General features: G+C 41.2%; 1 protein-coding gene across 6 annotated transcripts in view; it reads right to left on the reverse strand.

The window, feature by feature from the left end:
* Positions 1-17252, reverse strand: part of LOC149241070 (branched-chain-amino-acid aminotransferase 5, chloroplastic-like) — a 209980-nt gene that overhangs the window by 132809 nt on the left and 59919 nt on the right. For all 6 annotated transcript variants that reach the window (XM_089373863.1, XM_089373862.1, XM_089373865.1 and 3 more), the window contains exons 4-6: positions 15430-15606; positions 15188-15319; positions 411-509 (exon numbers count right to left, since the gene is read on the reverse strand). In XM_089373863.1, the coding sequence (XP_089229989.1) occupies positions 411-509; positions 15188-15319; positions 15430-15606 (408 nt within the window). The remainder of the gene's footprint in view (positions 1-410; positions 510-15187; positions 15320-15429; positions 15607-17252) is intronic.

Below are 17252 nucleotides of genomic sequence, written 5' to 3' on the forward strand. Positions count from 1 at the left end.
AGTTTAGCAGTGAAGGGGATCAAATTCCTTGTGGTGTGCAAGGTTGAGAGGGAAAGAGAGGGTGGAAAGTGGCAATGTTGTAGAATTAAGTGGCTGGCCATGTCAGCTATATTTATTTTATGTATGAGCAGAATTGTGTTTCATGTGTTGAGATGGTTGATTGTACTCATGGGCAGTGGGTAATTGGTCATGGTCAATGTTACTCTGCTACTAAATTGTAATTGTCCATGAATGACATGTAAGAATGTTAGTTACAGCTTTATTATCAGCTTCTTCTATAGGCTTTCTACTATGTCTTATACCTCAAACACAAACATTGGTGCTTCAAAACTTCTATGTCAATTCCTTCAAAAGATTCACTACATGATATCCATGTTATGAATAAATTCACAAATACAATTTTTTCTTACTGGTGCATAATTGCCTATAGCCTTCACACCTCCAGTTCCACCTGGAGTGGCACGATGATATTTTGTTTCAACCTTCAATTGAATTGGTTCCAATCCTTCCTGACACATGAAAAAAGATTCCAAATTAGTTTTCAGTTTCTTACAAGTCAAATATTATATTGCTAATCAAGAGATGCAATAGTGGGAACTGGCTTTTCATATTTTCAAGAATAAAACCAAAAGAAGAATTTGTATACTGAATGGTTGCATTTATCATACAACCATAAAAATTTTAAAATCATCTCACAATTAAAACATGATGCCCTATTATTCTATCCTCCATTCATGCTGAAGAACCAAACGTAAACTAATGCCACATTTTATCATAACAATTATTGAGAATATTGTGTATGCAATCACTCTACTAGTAAAATCAAACATAATTAGTGTTACATGGGGATGTGTTTCTAAGGGTAGGATGTGCTCCCCACACTTCCAAGATGTGGGTACTCCAAGGGGATTCCTCACCTCCCCTTTTTGGGAGGATACAACTGATACAATAGGGAACATACTGTAACATCTCTCCCATTTTTACAGAATATCAATACATGAAATTTTTTATTATATTAGAAACTAGTCAAACTTTAATTTTTTTTCTTTATAGGGTAAGTATTCTCTAAATTATTTCAATTGGTGTCACATAAGGTTACACTATGGATCACCAAAATTCCTCATTGCTAAGGCATCCAACAATACCTGACCTGTTTATTTATTTTAAATTACATTAACTACAAGAGGGTATTTGTACACTTGTTTCCTTCAGATATTGGCAATTCCAAATTCTTAGAATTTGCTTGTTATCTCGACGTATCATGTTCTGGAAGTATCTTCCTCTTTGTAGGTAATAATCCAGAGATAGTTTTATTATATTCACATAGCACCCAATTCCTTATTTTTTTGCCCTCTCTTTTCTTCTCATATAATTATATTTACATGCTGGACATATATTTATAAAAGCCTTTCAAACTATACGCATACATCTATATAGTTATTAACTTTGTAAGACTTGGCTCAACCTTATTCTTTACCTAGGTAAGGTAAATCCCAACCCAAGGCTCTGTTTTCTCTTTTCTTTATCAGACTTTCTGAGGAATATAAAGGAAAAACCATTAACCCACTTTCCTTCTCCTCACAGGTACATCTTGTAGTCAGCAAAGTTATTGATACAAGTTATAGGAAGGAATTGTACGAGGGTTCATTCATTCTTCTCCCTTGGACCCTTGCGATGGTTACAGGTTCTCTTTTAGGCCTAAACACTCTACCAGGGTTTGATATATTGCAACAGTCTACGGATCACTTTGATGTGTCGAAACAACAATGTTTATATTTATAGGGTTTTCATTTCGTAATCTGGCCTTACACTGGCCATAAGCTATTTTTATTTTATGTAACATTTATAATTGACAAGGATAAGGGTAGGAGCCCTCGTTTATGTAGCAACTTTACCTTGTATCTTTTGAGTATATATATATATATATGAAGGCTTTCTGCTCAAAAGAGACTGATATCTGCATACTGTGTAAAATTCTTCGTTTCAGAGGACTGAAATAGTTAATGGAAGGTTTTTGTTAAAGTTACAGGCTCATTCCCTTTGTTATAATTTCTTCTACGATTATTATTTAAAAATGTAATTTACAATAGTTTGTTGCCCTGCTTCAAGGGTTCAAGACTCGGGCCTGTCAAATTTATTTTGTAATGTTTTCTTTTCTAGAGTTTTCAACTATGGGATTTACTTCTACCATTCCAATGGTTTCCTCGATGTTATTGAATTAAATCTATAGGCTTGAATTTGGAATGAAATAGTAATTTAGTCTAATGCTCTCTCAGAACTTCATTCGTCTGTGATATATTTGTATAAATACTTTACTCTGTTCTTAAAGAATAGGAATGTTTTGTCCTTATTGTGGAAGTACTTTCAATGCATTTTACTCATTTCTTTTCAGCAAATTTCTATAGTTCAACAATTTCAACATATATATATAGACTAGGGACCTAGTGGACCCCTGTAATGGGGGACTACTGTTGGTTCTCTGAGTCGTAATTTTCCCCTTTGTTTAGGACTGACGGTGCTGGACTTAAGAGCAAGGTATTTGTTCTTTATAGTCTGCACCTCTAACCTGCACATCAGCGCCAAACCCTACCTTGTTTTAAATATGATAGATATTTATATATACATAATTACAGTTCTTCTCTCTTGTCTACAACTTTTAGAACACAATTCCTCATATCTTCAGTTATACCTCTTCTAATAACCCTATGTTTAAAACCCCTAATGTTATCCTTAAATTTTATTTATTAAATTTCATACGGATTCTTTTCTAGGTTTTCTGGGTGTTACCGCTCAAACTAGCAAGGATCCTAGAGGGGCACTTGCTAGTTCAAGAGCAACAATGAAGCTAAAGCCCACTATCGCCACAACTAAAGCTTCCTACTCTTTACAAACTTTCACCAATGGGAGGAGACCTGATATATAGAGAATCACTTAGGGTTACTCGGGAGTGGGAGCGAAAGCGGGGAGCGGGAGTGAAAATGGGTGCGGGAGAGACATTTTCAAAAGCTCCCGGTTTGGGAGTGAATCCCGGAGCGTTTTTTATATAATATATATATTTTTATATTTTTTATATTTTGATACAAATATGTCAACAAAAACATGTAGAATGATGAATTAGATATAAAAAACATAGATTGAACCATATAACAACAATCATCTAGAAGTTATAATCTTCATCAACCACATCCACCAATTAGTAACATACAGCATATTGAGTCTCATGAATCATGATTCATCAATCTTAAAGTTTCAACTTCAAGCTTTTAAAATTGAAAATTCAATATATAACATTTATCGTCATTGACACCAAAATTGTACTTGTAAGCTAAGTTTAACCATTACAACAAATAATATCTAACATGAAATGAAATGAAACAACTTTCACGAAGCATCATATTCATAATTCAATACCAATGAGTTAGAATTACCAACTTCAAACTTCAAAATTAAATTGTCATATATTGTTTACAAAAATATCATAATAAATATGAAAGAGTCAACAGTTATAAAAACTACTAGAAACTAGAAAAGACAAGTAAATCTATCATCTGCATCTTCGTCTTGCCACCACGAATAATGTCTAATTTCTAAGCAAGTCGTGGTGGTCTTCTAAGAGTCTCCTCCCACACAGAGCCATGACCAGAACCAGAAGGCACATGCCCTCCATGTGAGGATGTACATGGAGGCAGCAACAGCAAAGGAACAAGACTCGGAACTTGAGTACTGCTACTGGATGGTGGGGGTGGCATGGGTGTTGCTTCATCTTCCTCTCTCATAAGTTCTGCTTCCAGTTCTTCACGATGTATAGTGCCATCCTCCAAATTATCTTCTGGGTGGTTATCCCAAATTTTATATGTTGGATCCTCATAAGCCCGATCACAGTAATGACTCAACAACCTCAAGTTGTAGTGCACATAAACCAAGCTTTTTGCCCGGTTTTCATTGAGTCTGTTTCTTCTCACATTATGTATGAAGTGCTCCAACACCTCTCTGCAGAAGAAGTATTTACAACTTCTAAGAGAGCTTTCTTTGCCAATTTTGGCAAAAGTCCCTGGCTGCCATATGCTTCCCACCATGTGAGAGCATCAAATCTGTCTCTATCTTCCATTGCATGGAAGGAACCAAACAAACCAGTGCAACAGAAGTATCTACCTACTTCAAGACGTAGATTAGCACATTCCTCCCTGTCAGGTATCAACTTGTGTAATGCTTGCAAATATCCTGTAGATACCTCTTCATCTATATGGGGTTTGACCCTAACCCCACCCCCTGGAGCAGGTTGGCCCAACCAAGATGCAAAGTAGTATTTTGGCGTAAGGATATACGCCAAGGCATGTAGTGGAACATTAAGTTTATCCCACCGTGTACACACAAAATTGTGAATCAGTGTATACAAGTTGGGATCATCTTTCTTAACAATATCTTTTATTTGCCCCAACATGGTATTCATCTGCTCATACACCTCCCCAACCACTAGTTTATCTGTATCTACAAACTGAATCATGTGATAAATGGGCTTGGTGAATTCCAATACTTGCCTCACACGTGCCCAAAACTAACCAGCGAGAGCTGTCTCCTCCACCTGTTCAAAACCTTGCATGTCAGCTGCATTTGTAGCCCTTTCCTTTAATACCTGCCAGTGTGAACTTGATACCATGCTAGCCAATGACTCTCTTAACTTCAAAAGGTGCCTGAAGGTGAGGTAATAGCTACCAAATCTAGTCTTCGCAATCTTCAACAACTCCGATCTTGAGTGACTGCAGAAAAGACCATGGGTATTGCTATGATTTGTAATAAGTTTTATCATTTCTTTACCTCTCTTGTACAAATCACCAATCCATTTGTATTGTTGGTTTTTGTTCTTAATAATATCATGCATCAAAAGGTTCATTGTGTGAACCAAGCACCCAGACCAAAATATGTTGGGGTATTTATCCTCAATAATTGCTCTCGTTGCCTTACAATTAGGAGCATTATCAGTGATGACTTAGATGACATTGTATGGCCCAGTACGGTCAATTGTTTCAAGTAATGGTTCTACAATGTTGATGTCGGTCTTGAACTTGTCTGAGTAATCATATGCTGAAAGAAAGATGGCACCACTAACAGACACAGCAAAAACATTTATCAATGGCTTGCCTTTTACATTTGTCCATCCATCAGATACAATGGACACCCCATGCTTAGCCCAAGAATTTGTCATTCTACTCAAAGAATGTGATAATTTTGCTTTTTCATTATCAAGTCCAACGGTTCTAGCCTTGTCATACCCAGGGCTCTTGTATCCTTTAGGGGCATCATTTATGGCAGAAACCATTTCATGCCAATAAGGTGAGCGAAGAACATTGAATGGTATCCCACATGCATAGAGAAACCTGTAAACTTTTGAATCCACATCATTCCTACACCCTTCATCAAGGAAATCTGATATGGTTCTATGCCTTAAAGAGATGTTTGGTGACCCTGTGCCTCCATATCCACTGCCATGGGAGGATGCTGAAGGAGTTCTTTGTGCATGTGATTTTGAGCTTGGTTCAACGAAACCCTTTGATTTTTTAGATTTGTATTGGGCTTCCTCCTCTTCCCTTATGTATTTGGCTCTATCTGCTGCTGACACACCAGTACAAGTTTTGATTCCTATTTGTTTATCTCCATCCCATGGCCTTTTCCAGCAGAGGTGATTTCTGGCACGGGTGTATGAACCTGTGTAATTATTGTTGCAATGGGGGCAGTGAAATTAAGTGGTTCCACCCCCTTTCCCTGCTTCAAGCATATTAACATATTTCCACAATGGGGTTTGGTCTTGTTTATTTTTTTGAGCTGACTCACGTTCACTCTCCTCCAACTCCTCCTCACCAAGGTACTCCTCTCCGAGGTTTTCATCAAATCCACCATAACCCACTTGTTCATTCCCTTCTTCATTTTCAACCCTCCTTTTTCTACTCCCCAACACCATAATAACCAAAAAAGGAACCAAGAAGAAGAAAATGCCAAGCAATATAACCATGATGTTTGAAATTTGAACGTTTGAATCTGCAAAAAATGCAATGGGAAATAGAGAAAAAAATTATTTATTTATTTAGGAATGAACAAAAAAAAAAAATCGCTAGATTAGAGTGCAGATCCTACCTCTTTGGCCTCCAATCTCCCCTTGCAAGCTCTTCAATCTCCCCTTGGATGCCTCTCCTTGCTCCAAATTCTCTCTTGCTCTCTCTCACTCTCTCACACTTAGAAATTTAGAATGAAATGAATAATGAGAGGGAGAGGGTTTATTTATTCCCCCCCACCCTCCCCTCCCCTTTTTTTTCCCTCCCCTCGCCTTCCCTCTCTCCACGCTATCGTCGCCTCTCCCTCCCGCGCAGGCATCGCTCTCTGTCGGACGGGAGCGATTTTTCCAACCCAGGAGTGGGCGGGAGATTGCTCCTGCTCCCTCCATCGCTTCCAGAAAAACCAGGGAGCAAATTTTTTAGGTCGGGAGCGCGCTCCCGAGTCGCTCCCACCTGAAGCGCAGATTGGGAGTGGGATCGAGGGGGGGTGGGGGGGGCGCGCTCCCCCGCAACCCTGGAATCACGTATGAAGGATAGATCAACTAAGATGGATGCGAAGTGATCTCGATGACCCTTTGCTAGGAGAGACTCAAGAGTGGGACTTGCTTGCCTGTTAAGCAAGGTACAAGTTTCTGGAGGATAGGGAAATAGGAATTTGAGGGCTTGGCTTTGGGAATGTGACTTGTAAAGGAGATTCCTAAACCCTAAAAACTTTGTGGAACTTGGTTTCCCAAGTGGTTTTTGAAGAGTTGACTTTGATAAGATATGGGACCACATGGGACCAAGTGGACCCAGGTTAGGTCAAGAGGAAATAATTTAGCAACCAATGATATGCTTGACCTACTTAGGGATGGGAAAGGGATCAAGGAATGAATTTTCAATGGAAGGCAATGCAAGGGTCCCAGTGAGGTTTCTAGCCTAAGGGAAACCAAGGGCAAGAATTGGTCTTTGAGCTAGGGTTTGCGATATCTCAAGATCCCACCGTCGGAATCTCATGAAATTTGGAGGGCTTCTTGAGGACACACCAGCACAGTTGCGGACAAAAATCGAAGTATTTGGATGGCTAGATCATAAGATAATTGATGCCCTAGGTGAACTAGAGGACAAGACCTAGAGAAGAGGAAAGGGGCGAAGGAAAATAGGTTTAAGGTGATCACCTTTGGGTGGACCAGTGCCTAATCCTTTGGAGAGATTGTAGTCAGGTAGAATTATGACTATAGACCTTTGAATTTTCTAGGTCAAGGAGGCCTTAAAGACCACTTCACCTAGCACTAAGGCAGTAGCAAAAGCATCTTCAAAAACTTTATACTTTGTTTTGCAAGATAAATGGCCTGCCAAGATGAATTTCAATAATGAAACATCCCTAGGAACATTCTTTCATTATACAAGGCCTACATGAAGCATTCACTATCCAGAAACAAAATTTCCACAACTTCGCATAAGAGATGCAGCAAATAAGCCCTAGTATAGCGAAATCCTAGCAACAATGTATGTGACAAAATTAGAAAGAAAGAATATCATTAAAATATACTTACTTGTATAAGAATATATCTAACCATCCAAAAACTTGCCATCAAGAAGCTCCAAGACATGAAAATTATCCAAACATCAAAATTCATTCCATGCTCCAAAAATTTGCCCTCCAAGAAGGATAGCAAAAATATTTAAAGAGATACTAGTTCCAAATCCAAGTGATGATGCTAAAATGAATCTTCATCACTTCTATTTATACACTTCTAATGAGTTTGATTTAACTACTTGGGCCTACATTAGCCCCTAAAATAAAATAATGTGCAAAACAACTAACTTTTGGTGACAAGCCCACCAAACTAGCTCATAAACAAAAGAATAAGCCTCTCAAGAGGTTGAATGATCAATAATACATGTCGTTGGGCCTTCTAAGAAGCCTAATGAAGTCCATAAGTGCCATAATGATGAATAAGACTCCCAAAAGTAGTGGACAAGGGGTTGGCCCCTTGTTCTTCAAATAATAAACCTATGGTGCTCCCTATGGGTGTGAGGGCACACAAGTAACCTCATGGATCTCCAAGTAGATCAAAGATGCCTATAGACCATCTGTAACGGCTCAAATGATGGTGTAAGTGATGCCATATTAGCATACAAGTCCTGGATCATTTGCCAAGTGCATGGTACAACTCTGGGGTCGATTGGGCATGGTGAACCAGGTGCATCTTTCTCGTCTAATAGGTGAATCTCGAGCAATCTCTGAACATCTCCGGGGATCCATTGAGTGTTGTCTACTGCTGTGGAGGCCCATGGCTCTCAACACACATCCTACATGTGCCAATGTAGCCCTATGGGGGTTACGACCCTGTATAGGGAGACCAAACCCAAAATGGAGACCATCTGCAATCCTGCATAAGATCCAATGTGTCCCTAGCCTTCCAGTACAACAAGTCATTAAAGGAAATCAAGTTAAAGAGCTTACAAACCATGGACAACAAGTGAGCACTTCATAATGTCATGCCCTTCCATAGTGGGTTTTGGCATGTGCTAATGTCTCTAAGCTCCAAATGGGGTTAACTAAGTATCCTATTAGGCGGTCTCTACTTTTAAAGGAGATCGTATGTCCAAGGTACATCCTTCAAAGGGTGGTGGCATGTGATAAAGAGATGAAAGGGGCAACCCTAGACCACATGCTGGGGTACAAGGGTAGCTAATAAAAGGGAAGCCCACACTTCGGTATATAATGTATAGGAGGGAGTAATCGTGGTGCATGAGGTGCCTCGACCTTGATTTTTCCACCCTTAATTATATGCCTTTTGCCTTTTATGATTTTTCTTTGATTAACTGCTCAAAGCTATAGGGATAAAAGCATGATGTGTAAGGTAGAGCAGTGGATATCCCCTTTAAGGTAGGGCGTTCCTTACCCGCCAGGGTTTGGGACAATCATGGGTTCCTAAATGATAAAGAAGGCTCATCTAGGGCCTGTAGGAACTAGGGTGATGGCCATGATAATAGGGTAGAGCTCATGTACTGGGTTTTGCCCACGTGCTAAATGTGTTTGTCCCAACCATCTTTTGCATTTTGTGGTACATTTTCCTGTTGGATGTGGCCAATTATGCTTTTACTTTTCTTTTCAGCTACATCAACCTCTGGGGCATCATTTCAAGCCCAACCCAAGGTGTGGGAAAGGGGAGGAGGAAGGCTAACCCTATGTGGACCCAGGTGGGAGAAATGATGAATGGGGTTATAATGAGCAGAAAGGTAGTGATATATGTGGATGAGGGAGCGGGACCACGCAACCAAAATCAGGGTTTCCCATGTAGTACCATCCTTAAAGCCCAAAGGTCAGTAAAAGAGATCCCATAGGACTAGGGTCCAAGGTTAACATGCAAAAGAGGTCTAGGGAACAAGAGCATAGACCTAGCCCACTCTTTCCACCGAATCCCCCCATTAATCCATGCACAGAAGTATCCATGATAAGCAAACTACAATACTCAATTACCAAATGACAAGGCATACCTTTAGGTTCGAGAGACCCACCTTCAAACATATAATCATGACAGATGGGTGAGGGACCACATGGTTGCTTAGGTGGTGGAGGAATGGCACAACGAGCTAGTTGGTGGCTGCAAGGGGTTGATGGCTGTCGACTGAGGACCATCTTGGAGAAATTTTTTCTCCTAGGGATATCACCCACAAAACGGTGGATAACACTAGGTACCAAAAGTGGGTACCCCTTGAAGAGATTTTCTCCTGGTCATCTTCTTCTAGCCGGCACCTAGCAGCCCCTAAGAGCCACCCATAACTGATGTGATGTGCCACTTTATCTCTGCAAGGTGGGCAATCTTACCCAAAAGGTATGTTTTTCATTGTGCAATCGGGTGCTTATGCTTGCTTTTCATTGGGAATTTTGGGGATGGATTACTAGGTGACTTGGAAGAAGGAAGGGCTTTAGTCGTGGTTATGTTCGCTCACCTTAAATGGGGGGTTAATCTTCAATCCTAGTCCCGTGGGATCTCCCCTATTGGCCTATGTCTTCAGTGTTGAAGTTTCTAAATTTACTTAGTTTAGAAACCTTTCATGCTTTTTCTGAATTATTCCTACCTACTTGTTATTTTTTTCTTTAACAAGTTATTTACAAAGTAAATACTGAAAATAAACACCAGTGCATGCGCAACATATTACAGATCGGCAACTAAAAGAAACAAGAGCAAACACACCACATGACACCATTATTTTTGGACCAATGTCCCCGGAAAAACCCAATGCAGGAAAACCGATGCAGCTATCTAAGGGTTTTCTTATTAAGAAATATCAGAGTACAATCTGGGTGCCAAAACTAGCCTACCCAACAGAGAATTTCCTTAGCAGATATACCTCACAGTTTGAGAGAAATCTGCTGGCTGAAACCTCGGAAAATCCTTCCAGCAACTCCTCAGCACAAAATTGCTCCTGGAACCCCAGCGTCTGCCCAAACTGGACTGCGTCAGCCCCTCTCTGTCTCACGTTGGCCCTACGTCAGCCTTTCTAGGCCTGCGTCAGCCCCAGGAGGCCCTGCATCAGCTCTGGGAGCCTCTACGTCAGCTGCACAGGCCCTCTGGTGCTCTGCGCAGCACTTGGCTACCTCTACATGAGCCCTTGCTAGCTCTGCGTCACCCTCCTTGGATGTTGCGCTGCTCTCCCGGCACAATCTTTGCCTTCTCTGTTTCTCTGTACTCAATGCCCCTCAGCTGCTCTCCCGATCACTAATTCTATCTCTCTTAGCAAACCCCGCTCTAGAGAATAGAATGATTGATCATCTGGTGTCATCTCCAAGTGACCCTCAAGCCTCCTCTTATACTTTTCCTGTTGACATCTCAACGGCCGAGATTAAGTCCCTAATCAACGACTAAGATTAGATCTGTCTTGATCCATGTCTTTTGAACCACTCTAACACAAATTCATATTAATACACATTAATATTTTATTTTCCCTAAGTTTAGACTTAGGGACTCCATTAAAAATATTAATTATTTTAATATCTCCTGATCTGTTTAGAATCTGCCCAAACCTTTCTGGGTATTGGAGATCTCATGTGCCCCAACCTCTCCACCAAATTTCGTGGCTAGAGCACATCCGATGCTACCCCAAATCAACACTCCCTCTTAGCAAGGACTGTGCTCTAGCAATTCTCCTCACTCAGTATTACTCTAATCATCCGACATCGGTACTTGTGTTGATGCTAGGCCTTCCTGCCCACCATCCTCTGCACTACTGCGTTCTGTACTGCTGCCCATGGTTCTGCCACTGCCACTGCTGCATCTGTACAACAGCTCCCTCTGCATCTGTGCTGCTACTGGTCCTTTCTCCCAGCACTGCATCCGTACTGCACCTCCTCTCATCACGCTGCATCGTGTTGCCCAATGTTGCACTGCAACTCAGTTATTGAGAAGTAAGTAACTAATCTCCCAACTAACCTCCCTGTTGGGCTAGAGACACTCACTGATGCTGAAGCTCCCTCTGCCGCTGACAAGTGCTCCCTCTCTGACCTCTGCACTGCTACAACAACTCCCTGCATCTCGCACCGTTGCACACTTCTTTGTGCCTTCCTGCACTGGTGCAACACTCCTGTGCCTCTCGCACTATTGCAGCCTGCTAGCTCTGCGTTGTCTCAGGATTCCTACACTGTAGCTCTCTCTGTCGTTCCATTCGCATCTGTCTCTACCTACTCAGAGTGTCCTGCTACTCCCCGTCGGGGCTCCTGTAGCAAGGTCTAATCCAAGAGGCTGGGTACCTCAAGAATACTGCCCCTCATCGCCTGTAGTCCGCCTGACTACAACTCGATGTCTCCCCACTTCCACTTAAGTGGCGCGTGTGCACTCATGCCACAGTCATCGTCTATCAAAACTTCCTTCTCTGCCCGTGCTGGCACTGCCTTAGTCTCAGAAGACTCTCCCTTACTCTTCTTCCTTGGGCACTGGGTCGCATAATGACCCATCTCCTCACAATGGAAGCAATTGATCTTGGAGAGATCTTTCTTTTTCTGCTTCTCCTACTTTCCCTCAGATGCTAAGGCCACATCCTCCTCCTCCTGCTTGACCTTGATCCCTTTGCTGTTGCTACCTGTCTTTGACTGTCGTCTAATCTCTTCCTGGCGAAGAGCTGCCCACATCTCGTCCCAAGGTAGGAGAGTCCCTTTGCCCAGGATGCTCTGGACAAACACTTTCCAATCTTCTGAGACAACATTTAGGGCTGTCCTCACCATAAGCTCCTGATCCGATGTCGCTCCTATAGCAGTCAACTGGTCTCGGATCTCATTCAGTCCTCCTAGGAAGGTGTCAATCGATTGACCCTTCTTCATCTGATACGACCTCATCTAGTTCTCGAGCAGCATTCTTCTTTGCACAGAAGTATGTTGGTACAGGTTCTTGAGAGCCTCCCACATCTCAACTGTCATTTCCTTCTCGGCTGTATGTGGTACCACATGATCCTTGACCCCGTCAAGGATAATGCACTTGGCCCTCGCCATCACCTCTTCGTATTTGTCCTTATCATTTGGGTCTACTGGGATAGCTATCGTCTTCAAGGCGAAGTTCTTGACACGATTCCTGTCAAGCACTGATAAGATTCTAGCCTTCCAGATTGCCAAGTTCAATGCTCCGTCCAGTCTATCCTGGTCCCTTACCCCGTGTAGTGTCATGACGCTCCTCTACTTCCCTTCTAGAAGTTCTTTGTTCGACTCCTTTGAGTCTCTACTTCCCGTCTAGAAGTTCTCTTCTGGACTCCCTCTAAGTCCTGATTTCCCTCCTGGAAATCCTTCTGCCGCTTGTCGAGATGCCGCCTACAGTGATCGTCTTGTGCAACTGCACTGCTGATCCAAGTTCCTCAACTAGAAACCCTTGATAACAACTCCTCTAGCCCTGCTCTGTCAGGTACTATTCAGACTATAGTACCTCACCAGCTCCACTCTGCAATATTTCTACAACCTTCTAGACTCCAGCAACTACCTCTTTGTGAACTGCGTCAGCCCCTCTCTACCTCACGTTGGCTTTGCATCACCCCAGATGGGTCTGCTCAACCCTGGGATGCCCTATGTCAGCCCTCTGGCCCTCTGCATCAGCAACGCTGGCCTCTGTGAGGCTCTGCACAGCTCCCGGCTTCCTCTGCGTGGCTCAGGTTGGCTCTACGTCATACTTCTTGGCTTCTGCGCTGCTATAAACAGCTTCTGTCACCTCGAGACAGTTGTTTTCTACTACTATTGCTCCGCTCAACTAATGTCTTTTAGTCCTTCTATGATCTGCAATAATGCTCTGATACCATGTTGAAGTTTCTAAATTTACTTAGTTTAGAAACCCTTCATGCACTTTTTCTGATTTATTCCTACCTACTTGTTATTTTTTCTTTAACAAGTTATTTACAAAGTAAATACTGAAAATAAACACCAGTGCATGCTCAACATATTACAAATCAACAACTAAAAGAAACAAGAACAAACACACCACATGACACCATTATTTTTGGACCAATGTCCCCTGAAAAACCCAATGCGGGAAAATCGGTGCAGCTATCTGAGGGTTTTCTTATTAAGCAATATTAGAGTACAATCTAGGTGCCGAAACTGACCTACCCAACAGGGAATTTCCTTAGCAGCTATACCTCACAATTTGAGAGAAATCTCCTAGCTGAAACCCCGAAAAATCCTTCCGGCAGCTCCTCAGCACAAAACTGCTCCTGCAACCCCAACATCTGCCCAAACTAGACTGCGTCAGCCTTTCTAGGCCTGCATCAGCCGCATCAACCTTTCTAGGCCTGCGTCAGCCCCAAGAGGCCCTGCGTCAGCTCTGAGAGCCTCTGCGTCAGTTGCGTTGGCCCCTCTGGTGCTCTGCGCAGTACTTGGTTGCCTCTGCGTGAGCCCTTGCTGGCTCTGTGTCACCCTCCTTGGCTACTGCGCTGCTTTCCCAGCACAATCTCTGCCTTCTCTGTTTCTTTGTACTCAATGCCTCTCAGCTGCTCTCCTGATCACTGATTCTATCTCTCTTAGCAAACCCCGCTCTAGAGATTAGAATGACTAATCATCTGGTGTCATCTCCAAGTGACCCTCAAGCTGCCTCTTATACTTTTCCTGTTGACATCTCAACGGCCAAGATTAAGTCCCTAATCAACGGCTAAGATTAGATTTGGCTTGATCCATGTCTTTTGGACCACTCTAACACAGATTCATATTAATACACATTAATATTTTATTTTCCTTAAGTTTAGACTTAGGGCCTCCATTAAAAATATTATTTATTTTAATATCTCCTGATCTGTTTAGAATCTGCCCAAACCTTTTCTGAGTATTGGAGATCTCATGTGCCCCAACCTCTCCACCAAATTTCGTGGCTAGAGCACATCCGATGCTACCCCAAATCAACATTTAGGAAGGGCACTACTTAGGAAACCCTAATTTTGGTAGCTAGTCCTGCTTTCCTATTCCACATTTTTCACTTCCCCCCACACATTACAAGCCCTGTGTCATCATATTCCTTCTCTAGGTCCAAGAGGCACTAGCACACCCTCTTCTCTTGTCCACATATCTGGGTCGGGCCTAGAAATGTTGCCCCAGAGGTCGATACAGCGAAAAGAAAGTTAAAAGCATATTATGGCCACAAGCAAGAAACAAAAGGAAAAGAATCTTATAAAATGCAAAAGATGGCCGAGACATTAAATATAGCATGTGGGCAAAATCCAAACATGAGCTCTACCCATTATCATGGCCATCACCCTGGTTCCTGGGGCCGTGAATGCCCCCTCATCATTAAGAAATCAATGCACGTGCCAACCCTTGGTGGGCAATGAACTGCCCTACCTTAAGGGGGTAATAACTGCTTTACCTCCTTCACAGCGTGCTCTCATTTCCTAAAGCCCCAACATTAATACAAAGAAAAATCAAGAAAAGGCAAAAGGAAAATAAAGAGGGGTGGAAAAACAAATGCTGGGGTAACTCATGTATTCACGATTGCTCCAACCTACATCTATATTACTATTGTCTGATGTATTTACTATTTATTATTTGTAATATGTGCCAAAACAGAAAATTTCAGTTGATAGGAACTTTTATGATTTATCCATCAAGAAATGGCTATTTAGGAAATCGCAGAGTAACAATAGAAAAGCATGATCTTGATTAATTAGGTAGCATTATAAAAACTGACCTTGAAATAGTTTCCAACAGGAGAAACATATATAAGAAATGTGATCTCTGGAGCTGGGGCAAGTCCTAATATAGCTCCACTACCAAGAAGTAATGGGCGGATATAAAGAGAGCCTTTGCCAGCAGGCGGTATCTGCAAGCAACATGCATAAATGTTCCAAATTAACTCTATTAAAGATACAACAACTGTGATATCGAAAAACAAGAGCCATTAAAAGCATTCAAAGTGAACAACATTGTTACCCAGCGCTTGTTGGCCAAGATTGTTTGTTTTACAGCCTCCACAAATTGTTCTATTGATGGGGCTGTCATACACATACGTTCTGCACCCATTATCATTCGCAAGGCATTCTCTTCTGGACGAAAGAGCAGGATTCGCCCATCATATGTCCTATGTGCTTTCAATCCTTCGAATAAACCCTAAAATACCAACAGGACTAGAAGAGTTTCAGCACACAAGATAAAATATGAAAATTATATATATAAAAAACCCAAAAACTTCTCTCTATAAAAATCTGCAGCTTCCTAATATTCTCCAGGGATTGCAAAACAAAATAATAACGTGCATCTTCTAAGAGAAACATGATCATAGGGAGAAAACACATATAGCATAAAACAAATGTCGAATCATTGACCCATACCACAAGCCATGATGACATAACAAACAAAATGCATTTCCAAGGGGTCAAGAAGGTCAGAATTGGTAAATACAGTGTGTAATACATAACTTACAAGTTGATTTCATACATAAGCAGCAAAACATGTATAGAAATATATTTCAATCTAAAAACTAAACAGCAGGACAAGTTTAAAATTTGACAACCAAGACATGCCCGTCAAGAATGACAGTGACCAAATACTTGAGAAGTTCAGATACTCTTCACCTGCCCATAGTAGTACACACTAGCATACACATTCTCGTGCATATTTTTTCTGTTTTATTCAATTATATTTAAGCAAGATTTGTCTTGGAGTTGTTTTCTGGCTCTATATATTTAGCTTGTTTCCTCCCTTATACTGCAACACAGTTACTCAAAGATTTCCTATTTCCCTTGAACTTTGAGAAATGTGTAGTTTGATTTGTCATATATTGAAGAATTTTGACTATATTTTCAATTTCGAAATTCGCACATCAAGTAACTATAGCTAGCTTGTAAGTTTTAGTAAACTGTTTTCAGTCAAATGGATGTAGCTCGGGTGGTTGGGAGAAATGTTGTTATCCTCCACACACTGGTTCAATTCTGCTTATGACATGTTGAGCTCATAATGAGTATATCCTTGTAATGGCCTCGAGCCTTGTTGTCGAGACTCCCTCAAGGACAAAACATGTATTTTTCTCATATGGAATATAAAAATATTTCCTTGAGGGAAAAAAATAAATAAAAGTTTTAGTAAACAATTTTCTTAAGAGACATATTTTTTCTCTTAATCCCTAACTCTGGCAGATATTCAACCATAAGAATATACTTTTCCACAAATATAGTTTTGACTCTTAACAATATAATTTCTCCCTACCATCTAGTTTTTTGGGAAGAACTTTGACATTGGATGCAATTCCTTATTATTTACAAGTAGACTCTTAACAAACACTGGAAACAGCAAAAGAAGAAAGAAGACCTAAAAGAAGTCAGTGACACGATTCCTTTCATCCACAAGTTGGTCGATCTAGAGTCTGTGCTACTAAACTGACCAAGTATTAGAGATTTTTTCGTGAGGCTTCCTGTGACCAGAGCCATTTAAAGGTTGGAAGTAAGAGGCTATGAGTGTGGAATTAGCAGTGCAAAAAGATCTCACCTACAGAGAGTATTATGCTGTGGTGAAGCATCTCACCTACAGCAACTTGTGTACTAGGGAATAGATTATCTAATGGAGACCTTGGCCTGCAAAGGATGCTTAGATGGATATTAAATTCACCTTGGTAGCTTCTAGAATATCTGAAAAATTCCAATCCGCTAATAGGCTTTGCCATATAACCCAACCAAACAGACTTAGCTACTGGTTAAAGGATGTCAATTGAAAACAAGAAGCCACTTCATTTTGAATCATACACTGCATATGAACCAAAC

The sequence above is a fragment of the Pinus tabuliformis genome, chromosome 8, assembly GCF_031772625.1.
Source record: "Pinus tabuliformis cultivar Carrire ecotype Pingquan chromosome 8, CPIR1, whole genome shotgun sequence".
Taxonomy (NCBI): Eukaryota; Viridiplantae; Streptophyta; class Pinopsida; order Pinales; family Pinaceae; genus Pinus; species Pinus tabuliformis.